The 24,629-nt window shown below is 38.3% G+C and overlaps 1 protein-coding gene across 1 annotated transcript in view; it reads right to left on the bottom strand.

Moving 5' to 3' along the window:
* Positions 1 to 13,179: 13,179 nt before the first annotated feature.
* The window catches only part of HS2ST1 (heparan sulfate 2-O-sulfotransferase 1), a 79,565-nt gene continuing 68,115 nt past the window's right edge, over positions 13,180 to 24,629 (bottom strand). Inside the window, exons 4-7 of the mRNA XM_010006743.1 lie at positions 20,615 to 20,753; positions 17,141 to 17,238; positions 15,801 to 15,958; positions 13,180 to 14,761 (exon numbers count right to left, since the gene is read on the bottom strand). Coding sequence (XP_010005045.1) covers positions 14,535 to 14,761; positions 15,801 to 15,958; positions 17,141 to 17,238; positions 20,615 to 20,753 — 622 coding nt within the window. The 3' untranslated portion in view covers positions 13,180 to 14,534. The remainder of the gene's footprint in view (positions 14,762 to 15,800; positions 15,959 to 17,140; positions 17,239 to 20,614; positions 20,754 to 24,629) is intronic.

Here is a 24,629-nt window from a genome sequence, read left to right as displayed (position 1 = left end):
CCCCGCGTCTCGGCAGCGGCCCCGCGCCCGTCCCGCCCCTCCCCGCCGGTACCGACCAGGGGCTTCGTTCCAACCCCCCCGGCCCCCGGGGCTCGGTCCAGATTTTGCTGTGCAGAAGCTTATAAAGGAAACGGAACGATTGAGATTAAACTTTTCGTTTCCTCCGCGTCTCAGCGTGCAGCCGGAAGGGAAGGGTGAAGGGCAGCGCGGCAGGGGCAACAGGTGTGGGGCAAAAGCTATTAATTTCTCGCTGCTCAGCTCTCCTGGTTCCTGAGCTTCAACTCTTGTAGCTGCCTCCCACGAATTGTTCAGAGCCTGAGAAAGACTGAATTTAGCAGCTAATGGTTTATCTACCCCCAGGTTCAGTGCTGAACGCCATCAGGTTAAAGATCAGACCCTTTGGCAATAGAGTGATAAAAAGCAGAAACGATCTCTGATTACTGGCCCTGGCACTGTAACTGTACAATTGCCATGTATAAAGGGAATGGGATCAAGGCAGCTCCCATGCAGGGGTCCTGCACACAATCCCAGCCACAGGCAGGTGCTCACAGCCTCCTCTCACTCCACACACCCCGCCAAGATCCCGTGGCAGCTTGAGGTCCCATTGCTACCCCTGGCTGGACTTGGGCAAGTCCCTGGCTCCAGAGCAGGGTCTTGGCAAAGAGCAGGAGAGGACAGGGTCTTGTCCCACTCAGACACCACATTCCCATGGCTCTCCAGCCGCACAGGACTTCAGTTATTGGTGTCCAGAGCATTCCATATGTTAGTGCCAACAAAAAAAAATAATTACTGTATGCCTTTGGGAAAGCCACTGGATTTTGTCATGCCTCAATTTTCCCCCTTTATAAAAGAGAGCTAAGTACTTTTTAACCTGTATAATAGCACCATAAAAATCCAGTGCTGTTTCCATTACCCTGATCTCTGAATATCCCTCCTGTTCTAACATGTTATCTGATTTCTGTTCCCTGATGGGCTCAACTGCTACTCCATCATCTTTCACGTATTGCTTAGAGAGAAGAAGAAAAAAAAAAAGTCTGTGATCAAATAAAGAAAGAAGCTTTTTGCAAACCTTTCCCTGGAACATTCTCCACTGTGTCTTAAGTGACACCAGGGAGCAACTGGCATCACCACAGCACCTGAATGGGGACAAATACAAACTGTCTGCAGAGCCCTGGGGCAGGCAGAGGTCTCACAGCTGATGGCCCAACATGCCATCAGTATTCATGCACATTCAATTTCACAATGAGGAAAAGGATTAGCAGCACTTCTGGACAAAGCAAAGGAGACTGCGAGTTTAAAATGGCTTTTCCGTGGCCACGCAGGAAGTCTGCAGTGAGAAAGAGGGTATGACCGGAGACTTGTGACCGTGGCTCACACTAGGAGCAGAGTGGGCCCACCCCCTCAGCAGTGGTGGAAGGGCACACTCTTCCGAGTTACAAATACGGAGTGAGCTTAATGCCTTTCCTCAGCATAACCTATCAGGAACTGGCCTAAAAGGTAAATTAAAAGTGAACTCCCTCTCAGCACCTGCATTGGATTTCTTTGCTTTTGACTTTGTTTCTCACAGACAGAGCATTACTTAAATCCAGTTATTTAAGCTTTGAAAAGAAAAAAAAAAAAAAAAAAAGAAGATGTATCTATTAATTAAAAAACACCACAAAACAAGTCTTTTGCTTTCCATAAGAGTCACTTGTGACATGCAGTCACAGAGGGTCTGTCCCTGGTGAGTGCCAGCAGCAGGCAGCAGCACTTCCATGCAGAAAATGGTTTCACCTGTTTTTTCAAGGTAGCCGATTTAGTACAGATTCCCAGCTAAACACACGGAGTCAGAGCAAACACAGGAGACAGACAATGCCTCCAAGCAGGAGGCCAAAAGAGGCAGCAAAGCTGACGAACACTGCAGGGACTGCTCAGAAGTGGGGCCAGTGGTAGCATGCTCCTGGTCAGCACCACAGATGTCACCTGCCCTGGACAGAAAGATCCCTGTATCCCCATAAAAACAGAAAAGCTTTTGAAGGAGGAGAGCAAAGAGACGCAGAAACTCCCGGGTTCAAACAAAGTTTTATGAGAGCTGGAGTGCACTCAGCCTGTAAAACAGCCCAGCGGCAGTGGCAGGACACCGCCTGATGTGCTGCCTGGGCAAAGGTATCTCATGATGGTGTGTAATCAGGAGGCGCTGCAAGTTTTATGAGAGGGATACTATTGTCAACAGGTGATTGAATAGCTTTTCACATAAGGAGCAAATGATGGACCTTGCTAGGGATCAGCAAGGGGAAAGACAGAGACAGCCATTTACTGTGACATGTTTCTTCCACAAAAGGCAAACTAATTGCACACGTCAAAAGGAAAAGGGAACGCATGGCTTTCGTCCGCTCCTGATAACCATCAGATAGGGCTCTTCCTGTCTTCTCCAGCAGCCCTTCCTCCAGCACAGCATACAGAGGAGGAGGAAAATACAGCTTTGAAGGTCAGGTAATGGCCTAATTAAAGAAGAATTCCAACTCCAACGCTGCAGCCCTGCCCTTTTAAAGCACAAGCACAGCACTGGGTCAGGCTGTCAGTTGTGGTTTAGCACACTGGTGCTGGTAGCACACCCCTAGTAATATGCTCTGTGACTTAATATGGGTTATTTGGCTTGTAGGTTTCTGAACAATTACAGCAGGTGCAAAGAGATATGTGTTAATTTTAAAGTTGGTTTTGCCCTGTGAAGGGCACCTAATCCCAATCCCTCTGAAGATGGGGAGAGTTTTCAAGAGGCTGTGAGAGCAAGTCTCCCCTTCAAAAAACAAACAGCAAAGTGGATGATCAGGGAGGGGGAGGTCAGCACAATGGCCTTTGCAGCAATGGTTGGGCGGAGTTTAAATCAGTTGCTTGCCCAGAGCCCTGAAAGACACGTGGTGATCCTGCAGGCATGGAAAGACCTGGGAGCATCACTCTCTACAGCAGATGTGATGCTACAGTGCCCAACTTCCACAGCCACAGGTTTATGGCACACCAGTATTTCTTTAGAAAGCAGGGGAAGGTAATACTCCTTTAGGCAGTGATACTACATGGCAAGGGCATAGGTGCTCTTGGGTATGTTTTTAGTTGAACATAAGCCTGAATGTACAGGAAAAAATTAAAGGGTTTTTGGCATTATCTCAGTCCAATATCCTTGTGCTTTCATTCTGAATGACTAGTGCTCATTATAGCAGGGGAAGATGCTTGATTTCTTTTTAAAATGAAGCAAAAATAACCTGTCTTCACCCTGTAAAACATGTTGGTCTGGAAACACAAGTGAGAAGGTTTTATATAATACAATGTTCTCTAAGTTACCCTGATGTTTCGCATTAGCTGCACACTTGACTGCAAGGCTATTTGAAGCATTCACTAGGCAGAACTCTGAAACACTGCTCTTCTCAGTGGCTACAGATGTCTAAATGGATCAAATTCCCGTATCTTCTCCTTGGTTTTTAAAGTGGTTAATATAGTGGACAAACAAAGAAGGTAGTTGTGACATCTGTTTTCTCTAATCACACAAAACCTCAGAAGCAAGAATCAAACTTACACGGAGAAAAGCAGGTGCAGTTGCTGCACTCTAACCCCCTAACCCTGCCAGCACAGACAGCTGTTCCTGTTCTGACCCCTTTCCAAATGAGTCAAAGGAGTTAGTTCCAGCTTTCAGAAAGTTGTGTGTTTCTTTATTTCCCACTTCAGGGGCTAGGATTCAGTTTGGACTCTCAGAGACCAAGATCTTGTACCCTGACATGGCTTCATCCAACAACAAGCTCAAGGAATTAATAACTCATGATCACTGCTGCAAATACAGTGCTCCCCAGACACCCACACCTGTTCTTTGACCCTCCCCAGTGCCTGAAACATGACAGGCAAGTAAAACAACTAAATTCTGTATTAAGACATAAATTACTATTTTATTATATCAAAATGTTAGAGGTCAGTACACACTTAATTGGGAGCATTAGTCATGCCATGAAAGAAAGTTATATGGGAAGAAGATTAGAGAAGACACACAGGAGCCCTTGCAGGGCTCAGGAGGTCTCAGCTGAATTCCTGGCTCCTCCAAAACATTCTTGCATAGCTTTAGGCAATTCACCTATACCAACATCCCTACTTTATTTGCAGCCACCACAGTCCTGGCTTCGGAGTGCAATTAAAAGCTCAAACTTACTGTTATCAATATGAATAAGCATCAAAACACCTCAGCAGGCATATTCACTAGGTAAAGGCTCCATTCCTCAAAATTGTTCCTGTTTGCTGCACGTGACAGCTGGCAGCAGTATTCTTGCTGCTGGCAGAAATGGGAATCCAGCTAGGCCATTCCTTCCTCTGCATGGGGCATTCCCTGACAAAGCACCAGTGGGCCTATGCCATAGCTGGGCGAGGGGTGAGCCTGCACACAGGCAGCCGGGAAGATCAGAAGCTACAGTTTCTCAGCACAGGTAAAGCCCACCTGTGTTTCAGACACCTCTGATACAGGATAATAGTACCAAATTTTCTAACAAAAACATTACAAAGGATAAGAGGTCTCTATTCAATACTATCTGGTAATAATCAGGTATTATGGCAGCCACATGCCAAAACTACTTCCCAACACAGGCTTCCTTTTGATCTGCAGCACTTCTGATTTATGTGCCAATGAAAATACTTCTGTGCAATACTACTAACACAGCTCTTACACCAAGTTATCTGGAAAGAACAAGCATCCATACTGCTCCCAAGTAGGAAAAGAAAGCTCTTACCTGATGGAGAGACTTTACGGGATAGATGATGATGACAGATGCTCAGAGATGAGTAGAAAGAAAAGTAGTGCAAGATTCAGAAATTCACCTCCTCCATCCACATTCATCTACTTGCTTTACATGTGCAGGGTGAAACATCGGTCTCTGATGAGTAACTGAGAGGAAGAAACTTGCTCTGTGTCATCTGACAGACTAGAAAATCATCATTCCTAAAACCAGACACCAATATTTCACAACTAACCTTGCTCCTGCTTTCAATAGGCAAGTCTTCACCCAGCAGTTTTGCCCATCACCTGCACATTCCTTATAGAAAGTTGAGATATGAACAAATCTTGCTAATAAATCTTATTTGATGCATTTATAGACAGCTGATGCATCAGCAGTTGAAGCCTAGAAACTCATCTGCAGAACCATAAGAGACACTCCTAGTCTGAAGGAAAGTTCCAAGTGGAATCCCATCACTTTTGAAGTTACATGGGTGGGTTTTGCTGCAGCTTTGGGCAGGTGGAGAATTTGGCTTTGTTTTTCATTGATGTTGCTTAAACATTGTTTCTCAAAAATTTTTACAGACTTTGTTCCCGTCCTGTTTTTTATGGCAGTGACATAAAATCTATTTATTCCTTGAGGGTTCCCCATCCCTCTCCCTGATTTGCGCAGAACAGCAGTTTGGGTTGGTTGTTTTACATTTATATGGAAAGAGGAAACCACTCTGGGCAAAAAGTCTACACTCAGCAGAAGCAGCACTTTGTCTGCAAAGACTTAGACACAAGACTCCCAAATGATTAATGTTCCTAACTCATATTTTTCTTGCAGATGTGATTACAGAATAGAATACATAGAGGAAATTATTTTTTTAAAAAAATCTTAGAAATGTATTTTCATAATGAGGAGCAAAAGAAAACAATTTTCTGGATGGTTTTATAAGAATAGAGTCAACAATTACAAACTTAGATGCCAAACTGTTGACGGCGTTAATACTTTGGCACCAAAACTAGTTATTTTGCTTTTCTAGAAAGTTACTGATACTTGCTCAATCTGGTAAAAAACAACTCATGAACAATGTATTAAATAACTACATATGAACATAAATAGCTACGTTCAGGCTCCACATTTGAAAGACTGACAAACAGTGTTATCACAACACTGACTTAGCATTGCTTTTAGCTATAGAATATAATAGACTTTAATACATTTTTGTAATATCTTGTGTGGCTATGATACCCAGATCCCATTTCCTAGTCTTTGCAGTATCTTTGGAACTAGACAGTAAGGTCTCCAGTTGTCAATCATTATTTGAATTTGGATAAACACAATTAGATTGGCATGGGGGAGAGTCTACAAACACAGCATATGGAGAAAATAAAGTTCTTTTGGATATTGAACAAACTGTTTTTCATGCAGATGAGAAAACACAAGAAAAAGAATGAGTTTAAATCAACATGAATAAGTAGAACATAAAATAATCACATACATCTGAAAAATCATCTCCATGTCCATGAGATTGAGTTATCAGGGTTTTTCCCTTCTCCCTCAGTCACAAGGAATGTGACTGTCTTGGAAAACACTGCTGTTAAAGGATCAATAAGCTTGAATACCATGATCTTACATGGCAGAAAGCTCTCTTCAATTTGTTTCCTAGGTACTAGAACTGAGTAAAGCCCAAACTGAACTTCTCAGCAGATGCTGAGAGGCCATTTCAGATACACAAAGAAACCGGGTTTTGAAAGTGCCTGCCTGAGATGCTTCACTCCTAAGGCTTTCAAACTTGGCTTCCAAAGCCATCTTTGTATCTGATGTTCTGGCTTTGTAATTCACTCTCCATTTATCTTAGTATGATCAAATGATGAGAACTATACATGTGTAGTCACACACACACACATATACACTTAAGAGGACATTCCTTGGTAGGTGAATTGGGAAGGAGGGGCTATGGAACCAAAGTTACACAAGAGCTGGCTGCAAAGCTTTTGTTAATAAAACTTGTTGATTGCAGCCTGATACTCATCTTGTCATGCACTTGTCCTACACAAAGATTTTTGAAAAATACACACCCAAGCTATATATTCTTGCTGGATTAAGTGACTGTCATACATTGGGTAAACACATCCCAACTGTTGTACACACAGTCACTAGCATGCACAAGCTAATTCAGCACAATACACAAGCACCACCTCCAACACACTGGACAGGGACCTCTAGTGCCACCAGACTCTCAAAGGGGATTCTGAATAAACAGCCAATTTGATAAACTCCATTGTGGAGTGTGATCTGATGTCCTACAACCTGCAAGATAAGACTTGCCCTTTGGAAGGCTCGTGAAGGAATGAAACTTATTACGCTATCTCACAGAGACAGCTTAGAAAAGGGAGAGGCTGAACACACGTCATACACTCTCACACATTTTTCCATCCACTTGGGGAAAAAAAAGGGCACGGACAAAGAATGTTTGCTGGGGTGGCGGGAAGGCAGTGATGTCTTCCTGTTTTGCTCTGCTTTTACAGGGGAAAAAAAAATAATCCTAATTTGCCCAAAAGCTTTGTTGAAAAGTTTTGCTGAAAAACATTTACAGCAATTTTTGCTAAAAGCAAACCTCAGGTTTTCAACCATCTCTCCGAAGTAGCCTTTAGTATTAACAGATGTCTTGTTGGAATCTGCCTGAGCCCAGTGAACTCATTCTGAATGGACACCAAAAAAAAGTGCACAATTTTTGCTCCACATAATCTGAGCACAAGACACTTTCTCCTAGACTTCATGGATTTGACTTTGATCATGCAACTACTGACTATTTTATCTTCAAGTAGTAAGGATCTCAAATGCAGAGCTGACAAGCCTCCCAGTCAATGTAATCTGCTTTTCCAAATCTATAGCTTAACTATAAGTAGTACTGGAAGTAGGTATTTGGTCTGGGGTTAAAAATAGGAGAGATTTGATTTGTCAGTGTACAGGCCTTGCTTATAACAGCTGCAACTTTGAATTAATTAATTCAGTCAAGGGAAGGCACTGAAGATCCAAAGCAGATAATTAGGCCAAAGATAGCCATGGTAGCTGTTAAGGAATTACTGCAGACTCATATAGTGGTTTATATTTCTGCCTGCAATTTCCTCTGTTCTTTACATACTGCCTTCACAGATGCATATATACCCTTTATTACCAAATCAACTGCTTTACGCAACATTTGCTCTTAAATTCAGTCATCATTACACATTGCACTGAGACAGTCTTGACAAAGCCAGCCTGGAACTGCACAAGTCTCTAACAGTTCAGCATTCCTTTCCCCCTTGCCAATTCTCCAAGTCACGCAACATTTTAAAAGTTATTAAATTCTAAATAAAGGAGATTAAGGATGCCAAAGTCTATTATGTGCTAAAAATGGCAATCAATATTTGTCAAGACAATAATGTCTTTAGGGCAAGAAGACCCCTATTCTCTAGACTAATTTTTTTCTTTTTTTGGTAAAGCGACAGTTCGTAATATTTTCCAGTAACTGCTGCATCAAACCCAGAGTTCTGGTTGAGTTAAAACATTTAAATTATCATACCAAATTAGGTACGTTTCTCTCTAAAAATAGAACACTGTTTTTCCTTATTAATATGGAATTTATGTTTGAAGTACAGTACTTTTTCAATTGAAAACCACAGATGAGTTCATACCAATAGCAGTGTGAACACATGCATGTATACAGTAAGGTAGTGAACCATTTCTTAAAGCATCAGAGGAATACAATACCTGCTTAGTTGAACTATAACCACAATTCCCATGAATCAACATTTTAATCTATTTTGTTCCAAGATTATTATTTTTTCAGTAGAAGGATAGGTAGTTGTTTTTTGTGCAATTATTTTGACATCATGTTTATTATGAGAAGTTACTGTCTGTGTGCAGCAAATCTGAGAGTGGATTCTGAACCAGCCTTGTAAACATGCAGAAAAAGGGGAGAGAATGTTTATCACAGTATTTTCCATTTTTATGAGGATGCAGTTGGTTATTATGACAAGGTGAAAGGTCTCAAAGCCTTCATTTTTAGCCCACAGGTGTTCTTTGTAGAGGCTTTTTTTAATAAAGAGCATTATTAGTCCTTTAAATTAGCTCTTATTGAAAGTTACCACATCTGCGTTATGTGGTAATGAAGCCAGGGGAGGTCATAGCAGGGGACTTGTGCTGGAAGAAAACATCTGGACATTGCTTTGACATTCACTAGCAACTTCTTGTATTTTATTAAGAAGTAAGGAAATTATACTGAAATCAAATGCAAGATTCAAACAATAAAAAAAAATAAAATACACAACCTGAAAAAAAAATACCTAGCTTTGAACAAAACCCCCCTTTCCCTTCTTTCACTCCCCTCCCATGAATTCCAACTGAGACTAATTACCAGTGCAATTGGCAGCATCAGATAAAAAAAATAAGTTCAAGCAGTATTTAACACATCTGTAGTATTAGAGTAATTCACAGGAGAACCTACTGTCAGTGTTTTAAAAGTGTTTTCTCTATTGTAACTTCATTACTATTATTTATCATTTCAGAAGGAGGTGCAGTGACCTTAGGAAGTCCTGTATCTTTATACAGGCAATTTTTCCACTTCCCCTTGGCTGATATAAGCAGAGAGACTTTCTTTCCTGTGCCCAATTACACCCATCACTTCCACCGATGGAAGTAAGGAAATGTCTACTTGCAACAAAAAGAAGATTTAAGTCATCAAAACTCTCAAGTGGAAGTTGCTGAGTAACTCTATGATGGTTCTTAATCGTCAAGGCCGAGAACTAAATATTTAGAAACTATTGCATTAAGAAAGTTGGCCAGGGCAGCTGACTGCTTACCTGCATAGTGCAGGCAGCTAGGAATGTTTACAGGGCAATGGTTACAGTACCTGTCAGAAATCCTAAACAGAGAAGCATACCCATGCTTGCTATATTTTAAGTGCTTGCTTGCACTTGGGAAATTACATTTCTGTTCTACTGAAGCACTATACCATACTCATCACTGCAGTAACTCAGTGTCTTACAGTGCCACAGTCATCAGTCAGGTCATTTGTTCAGGTCATTGCCCTCAGGCAGGGAAACATGTATGTATCAATGCATTGTTCTAATGCCAGCTGTCTATTCTTGCAAATACCAGTTTTAACATTAGGAACTTTTCATTGACACTTCCAGCACCGTGTATGCCCTCTGCAAATTTATTACATTTCTTGCCAGAAAGCCCAATGAAAATTCTAAAGGCCTATAAATATATTTGGATATAGCTATATGAAATTATTACAGACAAGCTACACACTCCAGCTTGTCCCTCTCTTCCAAAATCACAACAGCTGCAAAGTTCACAATACTGCATAACAACATCCTCTAGAAAAAAAAGCATTTAATGTGAATGTGACATGCAAATATTAAGACAGGACACCAGACTTTTCTTTCCCTTTCCCACTGGGTGTTTTATTTAATAGCATTTGCATTAGGTAATCAACTGAATCACTTCAACAACAGAAAGCTGGCAGCATAGGAAGGAAAAATGGAGATTATTTCTCAAACAGCTGTGACAAAATGGTTTCAAGTTGGAACAGTATTGCACAAACAAATCAATTTACGGAGGGTGAGTGGGAGTGAGAATCTTCAACATGGATTGTGAGGAAAAAAGGCACTATTTAGCTGTGTGTGTGTTTAAGAAGAAAAACGTCATGAAGCACAATCCACGTTTTTAAAAAATTACATTCACTACTGCCTTCAAAATGCTCACAAACCTGTCTCTTTTTACAGAAGCTAAAGAAAGCTGCTGATGTAAGTATCAGACAGTACAAGTGTTTGAACATTTATAACTGTGCTTCAGAAAAGTCTCAGGAAGAGGGCTCTTTTTCTATAAATACTGCTGCAAAAGGTTACATAGTTGCACAGGCTTACAGGAAAGAAAGCATCCATGCAACTAAGCAGCCTTACAGTTTCCTTAAGTTTAATTTCTAGTAGTCATAAAACATGCTCTAATTTTGAAGAGCTAAATTGGCAGTGCACTTGAATCAGGACTTTCCACTGACTGCTTAAGCAGCACAGTTCAGACAGCATCATCTGTATACTTTTTTTGTTGATGTTTAGCAACACCAGGTAAGCTTAATAGAAAATTTGAAAAGAATTGTAACAGAAAATAACGGAATTTTCCCTGATACAAAATAGAACTGCTCTGAGACCATAAATATGCAAGTGTTTATTTCTGGAAAGTAGAAACAGTATCTTCAGAAAAACTAAGTACCCAGAAAAGATGTTTCAAACAAAAAGGATGGGCTGCTTCTTCCTTTCCTGTATTGTAGAGCTATAACTTTTCATGCCTGTTTGAAAATGAAGCTATAATCAGCGTACCATTAATAGAGAAAAAATCAATAGAGCTTGAAAATCAACCCAGAACAAGTGGGAATGAGCACACAGGACATTCTGCACCCTAGACTTGTGTCTGCTGATAGATGCACTAACAAAATAAGAAAAATTCTTATTGCACAGCTGCAGAATGATGACAGAAAGGAGCTAAAACCACTGTTGCTCTCCTGCCAACACTGCCCAGCATATCCCAAGTGCTCCAGGCACGCTGTGGTCATGGCTGTCTCCCTACCAGCACAGCTAGACCAAGTGCCATTATGCTGACACTGAGAGAGCTTCCCCAGGGCTACAGTTTTGCACATAATCTGGGTGTTAATTTTGTACAAAAATGTACAGAACAGTGTAACAACATCTACTCTCAACTATATATATGTATATGAGCATTTCAGCACCTTTCGAATGAACTTAGCTCTGCAGAAATCCAATCTCACTCCTGTGCAGAGGCTACAGTGACTTCAGTTAAAAGATCCGTGTTCAGGACGCTACACAGTAAGTTTACTCATTAAACAACCTGCAACAACAAAAAATCCATGTATTGCTGCTTTTCACTATAACTCATTAAAGGAAAATACACAAAATACATTCTGTATATATATTGTAAAATATTTTTAATACCAAGAATTTGGATTTTTTCAATTTCTAAATATATTAATAGAGAGCAGCTTATTAAAAATCTGGAAAGCTCCTTTTCATAAACTGTCTTTTGGTAAATCCAAGTTTGATAGTTCTGAATTCAAAGGATTCTAAGAAGTTCATAGTTGACTTAATGGTTGCACTAAATACACAAGTAAATGGTCTTGATTATTTCTATGTTCTACAGACAATAATATTTTCAGAGTGCATCTTGGAATAAATCCCTCTGCAATTGTAGCTAGCATTAAAAAAAATAATTGCTAAAATGTCTCAATGCTGTCAGTTCACAGCAGAGAACAGTAAGTGATACTTGATTAAACAAATTGTGTTTTCTCATATGAGCTATGAAAAATATATTGCCCTTTTAATTTATTTTTTTTTTAAATGGAATTGTTCTACTGTTTTTCTTACTGAAGACTAATAATGAAGAAATCCTAAATCGTGGGAGAAAAAAAAAAAAAAGAAACATAACTTCTAAAGTTGCTTATAGAAAAGGTTTCTGTAGACTCTACTGAAATCACTATAAGTTTTTCTATTTTTTCTTGTTAAAACGGAAGCATTTGTCTACATACCTATTTTGTTACTTAGATGAATATTATGTGTTTACACTTAGGAAACTTCTCTGCTCTCTTAGAGGTGCTCTTCTGAAAATTCTGAAAGAGACTTAAGAAGGTAAACTGATCTAAATGATTCTGAAGGCAAACAACATAGTCAAAATAATGCCTAACCTGAAACTATCACTGAACGGATAATGTTTCCTGGGATTATAAATACTCATCTTATTTCAAAAAAGTTAGGGATTTGTTACAAACAATTTTAGATCTCCATTAGCTACTCCTTATGTGTGACTCCTGAATTTCTTTAGCTAGGAAACATTTCTTCATGCATGAACTACCACATCCTATTCCCAAATGTGCTGGCATTATGAGTGACGTCAATAGACAAAAATTAGAACAGGAAATCTTATGCATAGTTCATCCTATATAAATTGTAAGATATCAGAAGGAACTTCCCTGATTATTTGGGAAGAACAGAGATCTATTTTTAAAATGCAAAGGGAAAAATCAAAGAAAACAAAGAAAATGCAAGATGTACTTGATGGTCTCTCATTATTCTCTCTGTAATTGGACTGTTGCTTTTGGCTGCAGACATCCAGTTCACAGACTGTTTTCCATTTCCTTTGTTTTCATTACAAGAACAAGTTAGTTAAAGAAGCTCCACTTGGTAATTTTAGACTAAGACTTCAGCATCATCCCTTAAGAATTTAAACCTTTACCACCACTCCTTACTCTCTCCTAAGTGCCTTCCCCAACCAAATCCTGTGAAAAGCACTTTTAGTAAAGGCAGGTGTAAGATGTGTAAATACTCAGATCTTTAAGAAAATTCAACAGGAAAGAAATTCTTGTAGTTGTCCACTGCCACTTGCTATAATGCAGTGACCCCAAATATCTGCTCTCAAATTTGAATGTACTTATCTACCAGGTGTTTCACATTGTTAAAAATGGCAACTCGCGAATTTACAATAGACACATAAGGCAGTTATGTAAATATAATTACGTCAAAGTCACTGCATCTTTCTCAACCAGACTACACATGACATTTTTCTTCTTTTCCTCTTACCATAATAAGAAGGATGAAGACAACATTTCTGTAAAGAGAATCCCTGGACAGCATTCTGGTATTGAAGTCAGAGAGGTCACTGAAGTGCATTTCAGCAATGTCCAACAGTTAACCAGGAAGCAGATGTGATGTTTTTCACTTCACATGTTAACAGAACTGGTGCAAAAAAACCCACTTTAAACTAGTTACTTTAAACCTTTTGGTCCAAATACATAAAATAAGCAGTATTTACAGCATTTTACTTCTTTTGTAAATGCAATGCTTTAAAACACATTATAAAGCACCTTAGTAAAAATATTCTACAGGTAAAAGTATCGAAGCAGTAGGAAAACCCTAACCATACCACAGCTCACTAATGGAGTCATAATATGGATTCACCAATACCTCAGTTTACAATTATTACAAAGAATCCATGGAGAAACTTAATACTGAGTTGATGACTTTTATACCACTGTGTAAGGATCAACTGGAACTGCTATCAACTCTGTAGTTTTCCCAACCTCAGTCACTGGTGGCGGGGATAAAAAAAACCAACAAAACTCGCACCGCTCTGATTCTTTAACTTTTTACATTATTAATGTGGAAAAGATGTTTTAACAGCAGTGACTAATTGTAATTTTTTAATAAAACCACATATATAAATATGGGCAATTCCAGCTGCAGCAGTATTTCTCAGCAGAACATGATTAACCATCCTAATTAATATCATGTGACATGATTCACAAAAACAAAGCACAGAGGTCAACCAGTTATCAAGACTAATCATCTTGTATACAACCAAAATTTCCAGGTTGAAAGCTGGGAAAAATTACTTCCTCTTCACAGAAGTAGAAATGAAAATAAATTGTTCTGAAAATTAAAAAAAGCATCAACAGAAGCATTTTTTGTTGTTTATATTTCCAACTAGAACTGCTGTGTATTAATTGCTCCCAATTAAAGTGTAGATTTCTTCAGGTAAAGGTATTAACTCCCACTGAAACTATTAGTTAGATACAAGAAATGACACCTTTGTTTTTGGATTACCAACACAGCCAGTATCCAGTGCCCTGGAGGTGATCCACAGCCCACTTTTCTCAGATCTATAAAGAAATGTCTTGGAGGTCTACAAGCAATCTCATTTCCATGGTTGAGGACTAAGATGATGATGTGATCAAAGATTTAGGTCCATAAATCTAACAGTACAGGGTCCTTAGTTTGATTTAGGGTAAATCTTTTCATAGAAAAAGTGTTGGGCCAGAATATACAGTTCTCCATCTTTTTCCCGAACTGCATGTGCTCTGACAAACTGAAATTGCTCCAATGCAAATTCATAGAACTCATTCTCCATTTTCCAGATTTCAGACTGTTGTAGCTTGGCAATAGTTTCTTTTGTGGGAAGTTTTTTCTCAGTTGTTTTCCTAAGATGAGACTTCTTTCCTAAATGCAAAATGAAAGCAATAACTTAACTTTTGTTAAGTCAATGTGATTAAAAAATGTTTACTGTCCTCTTATTTACAGAGTTTTATATTTTCAGCATATTGATAAACTGCATTAGAAGTGACAGAATTTAATCCAGAATTTATTATCACAATACCTGGGGTTGGAAAATTGTAGTCTCTCTCACTAAATCTTAATGAATTTTGCATCAGTTCTTTCAGTTCTTCCTTCTTATTCTAATAAACCCAGGGAATGAACACTTAAGGAACAAGATTATGCCACGTAATGTACTTGAAGTAAGACTGGTCTTTCAAACATTAAATATTTAGATGTTAATCTGGTATCAAATGTTAAGAAATTTTAAAACTGCAGAGAAAGAGGCTTCTTTCATGAGAGGAAGATGACCAAAATAATGATATCATTTTTCCTAAGAAGTGCTGTCTGTTGCCTTATAAGAAACTTGTTAATACTATACATCTAAGCTCCATACATTAGACCCTTTCCTCCTTCTGTTTCCTAAGATTGTAAGATTTTCTTCACTGAGAGTTGCATGGCTGGCTCCTAGATATGTAGCTACTAGCTATATAACAAACATCTTATTAAAGCCTCCGGAAGATAATGATATACTTGGGCCTTTGTATCCCTTGGACCTTTTAGCACAACCAACCAGGTGGCATCAAGCACAGTAAATTTCAGCAGGGCTTCTGAGGAAACAGAACCTTTACAAAACCGAAGCTCCTGCAAGACCTTTCAAAAATGCTCTGACAAACACCTGTCACAATTTTTTAAGTGTGGTATACCTACACAACTGCCTTTACTGCAGCCTTAAGTATTTACAGTTTGTGCAAGGCAGGAAGATACGTGGGTTGCCCTCAAAGATTTGTACTGACAGTCTTTTAAAAGTGTTTGTCTCTTGTGTAGGAACATCAGCCAATTGAGAGGCAAACCGGGCAGAGACTCAGAACTATTCCTCAAGGTTTAAAGAATTCACATTAAAACAAGTGGATGAAAAATCCACAGAAATCAAACACTGAAATACCTGTCCGGTACAGTTCTGTGGCACCCCTGAAGAACCGGGGCAAAGCTGCCTCCAGTAACATGATAAAGTCTTCAAGCTCTTCAGTAACTCCCACTAGGAAGTACTCATTAATCAGATTGTACTTGGCTTGTTCCAAAGCCCATCTGCTTCCCACATTCCTAAAATGACAGAGAACAATTACAGCAAGTTCTGATGTCAGCCAACAATCCTTGGTCCCTAGATGGAGATTATTTCATAATAGAACATTTGTATTGGAAAGGCAAGACTCATTTAAAGTTATAAACATTCCTAACTTCATTTCCCTTTCCAGTTTCTCTCATCTGTGTTCTTATCTAAAAATTTGATTTCACTAGTTATTAAAATAACTCACCCACAAAAAAAAAATAAAAATCCATGTGTGTAGATGATTACTGCCTCTATTCATGCAATTTTAGGAGGATTTACATTTTCTAAACCTCGATACTCAGTCTTCACTCTTACAGTAGATACCAGAAATGGCAACTTCTCTTTTGCATCCCAGCAGCGTAACTGTGAACTAGAAAGTAACTGCACTTAATGGCAAGACTTCCCTACTGAACAACAGACAAAAATCACACATTTTTTCCTCCTTATTATAGCTCTAGACAGGGTGAAAGTATAAGTTCAGAGTCCTTTGCTTCTCTGCTTCTTCCACCTAGCCCAGGTGTAGATAGGTCTGACCAACAGACACTGAAAGAAGAGCTCCCAAGTGGGCATTTCCTTTCCTTATGTTTACATGAACAGTACCTTTGAGAAATAATTGCCTGTGATTTCAGTCATAATCCTTCAAATCATCTATGTCCTTTTACTGAGTTTTTAAAAGTCTGTACCATTGTTATGAAACAATGCACTGACAGATGGACACTATTGCCCTTGTTTCAGTTTCTACCTATTAGCATTGACTACTGGATGTCTGGTAAAGGTTTAGGAAGAGAAATTTATTTTGGTCTCAATTATTTTATTTTCCCAGAAACTCTAGGAGCTTGAACAAAGTATCTCCATTCAGAAAGATGGATATTGTAGCTTGACAGAAAAATGTCAAGACTCCAAATGTACAAAAATTATTTTTACAATTGAAAACATCTGTTTTCTCTCATAGCACTCCTGATACAGTATCCTAACACATTGCTTGTTTAAAGAACTGGAAGACTGTTTCACTAAAATGCTTCTTCAAAAGAAAATACATTACTAAAGTACCTACTGCTTCATTCTGTCAAGCCCCTCACACTTTCCCCAGCTGTGCTACATATTCAAATTTGTTAAGTTTAGATTTCAGCACTGATATAATTGACTAACAACGTAAGCTACATTTATATCCCTACCAGCATTCAGAGCTGTGGCCACAGAAGAAAGGAATTTGAAGCCAAAGTTTCTCTGGAGCACAGTCCGAACCTCCAGCTGCCACACATTCATCAAAGGTCTGGAACAAAGACAAAATCTAGTATATGTAATAAGCATCTCAGCCTGGTTAGTTGCTAACTGTAGTGGGGAGAAAAAACCATGAAGTACAATGTGCAAGAAAAAAACCTAATTTTTTTTAAGCCTTGCTTTCACAGTGTTTTTAGGAGGACTTAAACTTGTCTTAATTTAAAAAGTGCTTGGAGATTCTTTTATGATTAGAACTAACAAGCAATTTGATCTTACCTGATACATTTGATATACCTTTGATATAACCTTGATAAAGGCTGTCTGTGTCAAAACAAAGAAGAGTCAATAATTGTTGGTATAATTATTTTTCCCTTACAAAAGAAGTGACTAAAGATAAAGTTCCAAATGCCACCAGGATGTGTGTAATACTGCAACAACTTGATCTTTATAACATAGAAGACTGTGCATTTTATATTTTAGATTGAACAAAGTTCTATTACATTAAATATTATGACAACTGCCATTTCAGAAGCTAATTTGATTTTGGCAATCAGAAGAAGTGAAAGCACGTTGCTCACTGCATAACAGAATATTCTATACAACATGGCTCTATGTGGACAGAAAGCTGTAGCAACACAATTTCAAATGCAGGAACACAGTTACAGTAAGAACTCCATTAGCACTGGAAACAATTTGTAAATATTTGACCCAGTCACTACAAATTAAGCATTTATTTTATTTCTAAACAAGATATAAGCCATGTATCTAGGATAGATAAGTGATCACACTTTTTACACTCTTCTATGTAATTAAAAGCTTCTGTTCTAAACAACTACATAAATAAACATTTGCTTAATTATTCAGTTTTAGAAGAAGTACAACATCTTTTGCTTCTATTCTGATGTCAAGTTTCTGAGATAATCTGAAAAACTTACTGATATCAGGCCAAAGCAGGGATTAACTTGTGATGTCTTGGTCCACATTGTACTCTGAGTTTGGAATACTTCGTACATATTACGTATCACAGATAAAAATGCAGCCTAACTAGGAAAACAAGACACTGGTATGCTTTCTTAGGCATAGCTCTCTAAAGAATTCTGCACTGATCTATCATGAGTACTTCATAACATCAACATTACCTAAAAGCTAAACTGTTCAAATGCACCTCTTAACTTATGAATGTATATACTAAGCATGAACTGGCATCTGTCAAGAGAAAGACTTCTTTGCTTATACCTGCAGGTTATTTTATGGCTATTACACAACAGCAAGCAAGTAATTTTCTTAGTATATTAAACAGGACAGGCCTCCTTCCACACATCTCTTATATACTTAACTTGACTACTCCATCCAGAGATTTTATCGTAAGAAACACTTGTATTTACTGACTATTCTTGGAAGCAAGGTACCTATAACTATGGAAGCTCAGGGATATAGAAACAAAATTAATGAAGAACTCTTCCATACAAATGCTGTAGTATGGACTGAGAGGAGGATATGGGTGTAAAGTATGATGAGATTCCTTTCCACTTAATAAAGGCACAACTGACTTCCATTAGAAAAACTGCATTTTTTCCTCCCCTACTTTTCACTTGAAGAGCTCTTAGTCAATCCACTGTAACACTGATTAGAACAGATGTCAGTGTTATAGACATTGTGATTGGGTCAATCCATCGTTGAGTTTACTGAAATTCATAACTAATGTATGTAAAGCTGACACCATATCTATGTGTACAGTTTTCTTGGAAACACCATGGAAAAATAGTATTACCAGATTTAAATGAAAGAAACCCTAAAACTTGGCACAGCAAATCAATTTCACTTCAAATGAACTAGAAATGTTTAGAGGACAAGTTACATCTGTATAGTGACACTAAGTCTCAGACCTAAATAAGGTGGTATGATAGTGATAAAATGAAAAAAGCATTCTTAATAGAAAAACACAAAATAATAGTGCAATACATTACAAATATTGCAACTAGGAGCAAATCAGAGCTCACTGTGCAGCAGTCTACCAAACAGTAGACTGAGGGATTTTGGTTTAATGTTTCCCAGCAACTACCTAACAAGGCTGTTCATATTATAATTCAACACTAAACCAGCACTGTAAAATTTCAGTCTTTTTAACAAATATTAAGTCCTATAAAGAGCTTGGACATGGTAGCATGCTCAGCTTTCCAATCTCTACCAGGAAGGAATTCCACTAGCCAAATCATGCTCCACATGAAAAGGAACAGAAAAGGTTACAAAAGAGGAGATTCTCTCTTTTAAAAATGCCTTTATGATACTATATCACCAAATCATCTCTTTAGCCACTTGTATGAAGATGCATTTTTTTAAGTTTAATTTCAATTTGTTCTGCTTGAAGCTTTCCTCTACCTATGCTGTAGAATGTCTGGACAAACTGAAATGCAGTAGCAGAAGATGGCGCCAAAACCTAAACAACAGAAGCAGTTATCAGCTGGAAAGGAAAGCAAAACGGTCTGTTTGCAGTATTTAAAAAACTTTACTTGTGTAGGGGGTATTCTGGTTCGAGCACACAAAATTATTAGTCACATTTACGACTTGTTATGGTGTATAGCCTAAGCTGTATTCAGTGTCTCTCGATATTCTCACAGTGCTACACTGAATTGTCCACGTAACAGAAAAATTTTATCAGTTTAAGAAAATACTGTCGAGCAAAAGTGTCTGGCTCTGCAAAGTATGAAATATCTTTACATTTTATAAAAGCTTCCACACTTTTCTAGCTATAGCTTTATAAACTACATTCATATACTTAATACACTACTTTTCTTCCCGATATAAGAAGGTTCAAAGTGACATACTCCAACAAATGTCTTACTACAAACCATGAGTGTGGATGTATAAATTCTTTCTGGAATAAATATATTATGAAGCCTAATTATGCTGCCATTCAAAAACTGTACTAATAATAAAGGTTTGAATATGCTAACCTGAAAAACTCCTAGAGCCACCTAAGACAGATGGAGGAAATATAGAAATGCATGAATCATACTCCATAGTTTCAAGTAGACTCTTTGTAGAATTTCATTACAGTATTTACATTTTTTTAAAGGGTTACTAATTATAAAAAAATAAACATCAAAGCCAAAGCATCACAGTTCTACAGCTTTTGGTGAAAAATAGCTATCTCAGTCAAAAGGAGATGTTGATTTCTTATGCAGGAGAATAAGTTTAACTCTATACTTACAATTCCAAATGCCTGAAATTTTTATTTTAATTTTTTTTTTACAAATTGCAACATAGAGTAAATTTATAAGGGAGAACATACTGGTCCAGTACAGACACAAAGGGGAGAATATAACCTACAAAGCCACGATGATCACAAGGCTCACACAAGAACTATTCAGCTTTTATCAAAATATTAACTTAATATTGAAGAATATATATAATAAAATGTACTTTACCTTTTTATCCCCCTGTTTTCGCCTTCGTAGCCCTGGTCTGTAATCATCTCCAAAGCGCAGAAAGTAATAATAAGAAACCAGTCTTTCTATAGGATCTCTTATGACATTTATGTAAATTGGTTTCTTTTTAACACCAAATCTAAAGTAAAAGAGGAAAAAAAAGTCTCTTAAAGGCCAAATCAAAGCTTCTCATCAGATACTTAAAAGTCTGTCTCAAGGCAGTGGAACAGTCTGCCTAAGGAGGTGATAGAGGCACCATCCCCAGCGGTGTTAAAAAACAGGTAAATGTGGTGTTTTAGGAGATGGTTTAGAGGTTATAGGGCAGACAGTTGACTTGAAGATCTTGAAAGTCTTTTCCAACCTTGATGATTTTATGATACAGCTGAAATCTATATAAAGAGAAGATGATGGTGATAGGAATTTTAATGATAATTTCCTTCCATCCCCCTAGCCAGAGCATTACATGAATGTGAGTTCAATTTCAGTTTTCCTAGGAGTGTGATTTTAGGTTGGTTTAGTTTTTTTAATTAGAGAAATAAACAAACCTGAAATATTCTCACACAATAGACAATACAAATGTTTATACAACCATTCTGACTCCAGAAATGCCTTAATTAGTTTAGTGGCCACATACGTGTTTATAAATAAGTACAAGGAAGTTTGATTTTGATTTCCTGCTCTCTTGAGCTGTGCTATGCAATGCTGCAAGTGGTTTTCCTGGCAGGTCTCCAATTGTCTGAGACATGAACTCTTAACAGAAGGAAGACAGAGCTCAGAGCCCATCCATTACCTGGGTTCAATCTATATGACTATGCTTATTAAATATAAGATTATGATAGTATCTGTGACCATATTAACTTCTCTATCTAAAGATATAATTTTTTTTCTTCCATATTTACCCTAAGAAAATTTCCATTTACCCTGGTACAAACAGGAAGCTTGATGAAATGAGGTGGCCAGCCCATGTGACACACAAGAAAGATTTACATCACCAAAACTGTTTTGTGCAAATGCTACCTTTCAATGATATACATTCAACGCAACTTTTACAATACATTTCTTAATTTTCTTTCCCATTTGAGACATTACTGTGGCAAATAAATGTGGTATCCAGACACTAAAGAGGCTATAACCCAATGGAAATGGCAAGCGTGTCAAGTGTCCTGAAGCAAGGCTAGGGGAAGCTGGGAAAGAAAGTCTCCTCTCCTCCCAGGCAAATTGGAAAAGTGTTCTGCATCAAGAGAGGGCCACTCAAGCCACCTAGCCTGGCTAAAACAGAGTGCTTTTAGTTTTAAGATGCAATACCATTACTGTTAAAGTGGGACCCTGTAAATTATCATACCAGAGACTGTTCATATGAGGAATCTTAAATCGAAAGCTGAAGAACAGAAACATAAAACAAGCAGCAGAAAAGAGGAACTTAGAAAAAAAATCAATTAAAAGCCATCACTTTGGCAAAGGATCAGGACTACAGATACAGAAATTGTTAAAGGCTACAGAAGGAGCAACTGACTCTTCAGAATTGCCAGAAGAGTACCAACAAATCAGAACGTGGCAATTAAAGGTGGCATTAATGACATCTGTCTGTATGCCAGCTCCTAATCCTTGAGGTCTGCAAAATGGGAGTGTGTCAATGTTGTGATGTAAAGCACAGACATCAAACTTTTTCAAGTCCACTGAAATGCCTGAGACATGTGTTCCCTTCTACAGACTGTACTGCAAGTGCTGTGTAAGACTGTAACAAACACTGTGACCAAGTAGCAGCCTCAACCAATAATATGTATCTGTTGTTAAACGCAGGTGTCAAAGTCCTTTGAAATCTTAGTGCTGGATTGTACATTCATACGGACTTGCACATGACCCTGCAAAACTAGATTCTGCTATGAAAACATATGCTACTTACCACTGTAACTTTTTTAATAACAATAATGATTTGGCAATTGCGAAGACATTTTTTCCAACCATTTGCCAGAGAAAAGAGGGAAAAAGAGAGGATCAGAAATTTAAAAAAACAAACAAACAAACAAAACAAAACGGGAAAAAATTTAAAACAGAGAGCAGCCCAGCAGAGAGAGACCTGGGAGCACTGGTTGACATGTGCCAGTGTGCCCAGGTGGCCCCGGAAGGCCAATGGCATCCTGGCTTGTATCAGGAATACTGGGGCCAGCAGGAGTAGGGATGTAATTCTCCCCTTGTACACAGCACTGGCGAGGACTTACCTCGAGTACTGTGTCCAGTTCTGGGCCTCTCACTTCAAGAAAGATATTGAGGTGCTGGAGCGGGTCCAGAGGAGAGCAACAAAGATGGTGAAAGGACTAGAGGGAAAACCTCATACGGAAAGGCTGAGGGAGCTGTGATTGTTTAGCCTCAAGGAGACTCAGGGGGGACCTTATCATTCTCTTCAACTACTGGAAGGGAGGTTGTAGTCAGGTGGGGGCTGGGCTCTTTTTCCAGGCAACTAGCAACAAGACAAGAGGGCATGGCCTCAAGCTGCTCCAGGGGAGGTTTAGGTTGGATATTAGGAAGTACTTCGTCACAGAGAGGGTGATTAGACATTGGAATGGACTTCCCAGGGAAGTGGTGGAGGCACTGTCCCAGGATGTGTTCAAGGAAAGGCTGGATGAGGCACTTAGTGCCATGGTCTAGCTGATGTGGTAGTGTTGGGTCACAGGCTGGACTTGATCTTAAAGGTCTTTTCCAGCCTTGGTAATTCTGTGATTCTGTAATACTATAATTTCTACATGGATGGATTATGATAACTTGTCCTCAATATTGTTAGTCATCCATTGAATCCAGCACTTGAAGCTTCAGAATAATTCCAGAGGTACTTCTGATAGTTGACAGTGGACCTAAGTCTGATTTCTGCGTATCAGGCAGCATAGACTTTTCTGAAATATTGTACACTTCTCAACTATAAGAATATTCACTACAAGAACATACCTCACAGCCTTAAAAGTGTGGGTCTTGCCAAGCACAACCAGAGTATTCAAGATACTGTTTTAATAATGAAAACCCAAAGTATTATGAAAGCATGCCGTTGTGGGGAAAAAAATAAATCATTTAGGTGAAAGGATAACAAACAGAAACACAAGGATAACACAGACCTGAAGGGAAGATGCAGATGAAAGAAATCTGTGAAATTGCATAGATGCTTTCTAGATGTATAATTATTTTTGTTTAAAAAGTTTCAGTAGCTGTAAATGTTTTCAGCTTTATGAAACAAGTAATGTATAAAATAACATTCACCTCTGCTGTTTCATAAAGTTGTTATTCAGTTTAAGAGTTTTTTACTGCCACAGAATTTTAACTTTAAAAAGGCAGAAAGGAAGCTAAGAAAATTTGATACATTTAGTGTTATTGATTGATTTACAATTAAGACTTCTTGCCTGTTACTTTTTGTAAACTTCAAACGTTTCCTTGGTGCTACTGGCAATTCAGCTACTACTGAATCTTTTAGCATTTTCTATTGTAGAATATACTGTACTGGGAATCTATGAAGCTCACACTTCCCCTTCTCATTCTTCGTAATTAAAAGCTAGAATTAAAAATCTTTGTACATGACAGAACGAGTAATTAAAAGCAATTACTAAAAAATTAAATTCCTACATACAAAAAACTAATTAAAAAACATTCTAATAACAGGAACAGAACATTACTGAAGACTGACCAGCAGCAAGAGGTAAAAGTAGCAGTTACTATTGTTTGTGCAACTGAACATGCTGAGATCTGAAAAATCCACTTTCAATTTTATACTATTTTCTGCAAGTGCACGATGAAGCACTGCCTAGTAAGCATCTTAGGGAAAACTGACCTGTCAGTTCAAGGGGAGGTTTCACAAGACTGAGCTGAGGATCACTGCTTTAGATCCAGAAGCAAAAAAAAAAAAGCAGGAATACAGATATGATCCTGAAACTCTGAAGTCACTGGAGGGATTTTTTACCCCATTTTCTTTTAAATTAATTTTAGCAGCAGCAGGATTCAACGCCACAAGAATTATTTCAATGCCTTTTACAGC

Source organism: Chaetura pelagica, unplaced genomic scaffold, assembly GCF_000747805.2.
Source record: "Chaetura pelagica isolate M959 unplaced genomic scaffold, ChaPel_1.0 scaffold69, whole genome shotgun sequence".
NCBI classification, from domain to species: domain Eukaryota; kingdom Metazoa; phylum Chordata; class Aves; order Apodiformes; family Apodidae; genus Chaetura; species Chaetura pelagica.
Note: the sequence above shows the minus strand (reverse complement) of the source record. Positions and strands in the feature narration are given on the sequence as shown.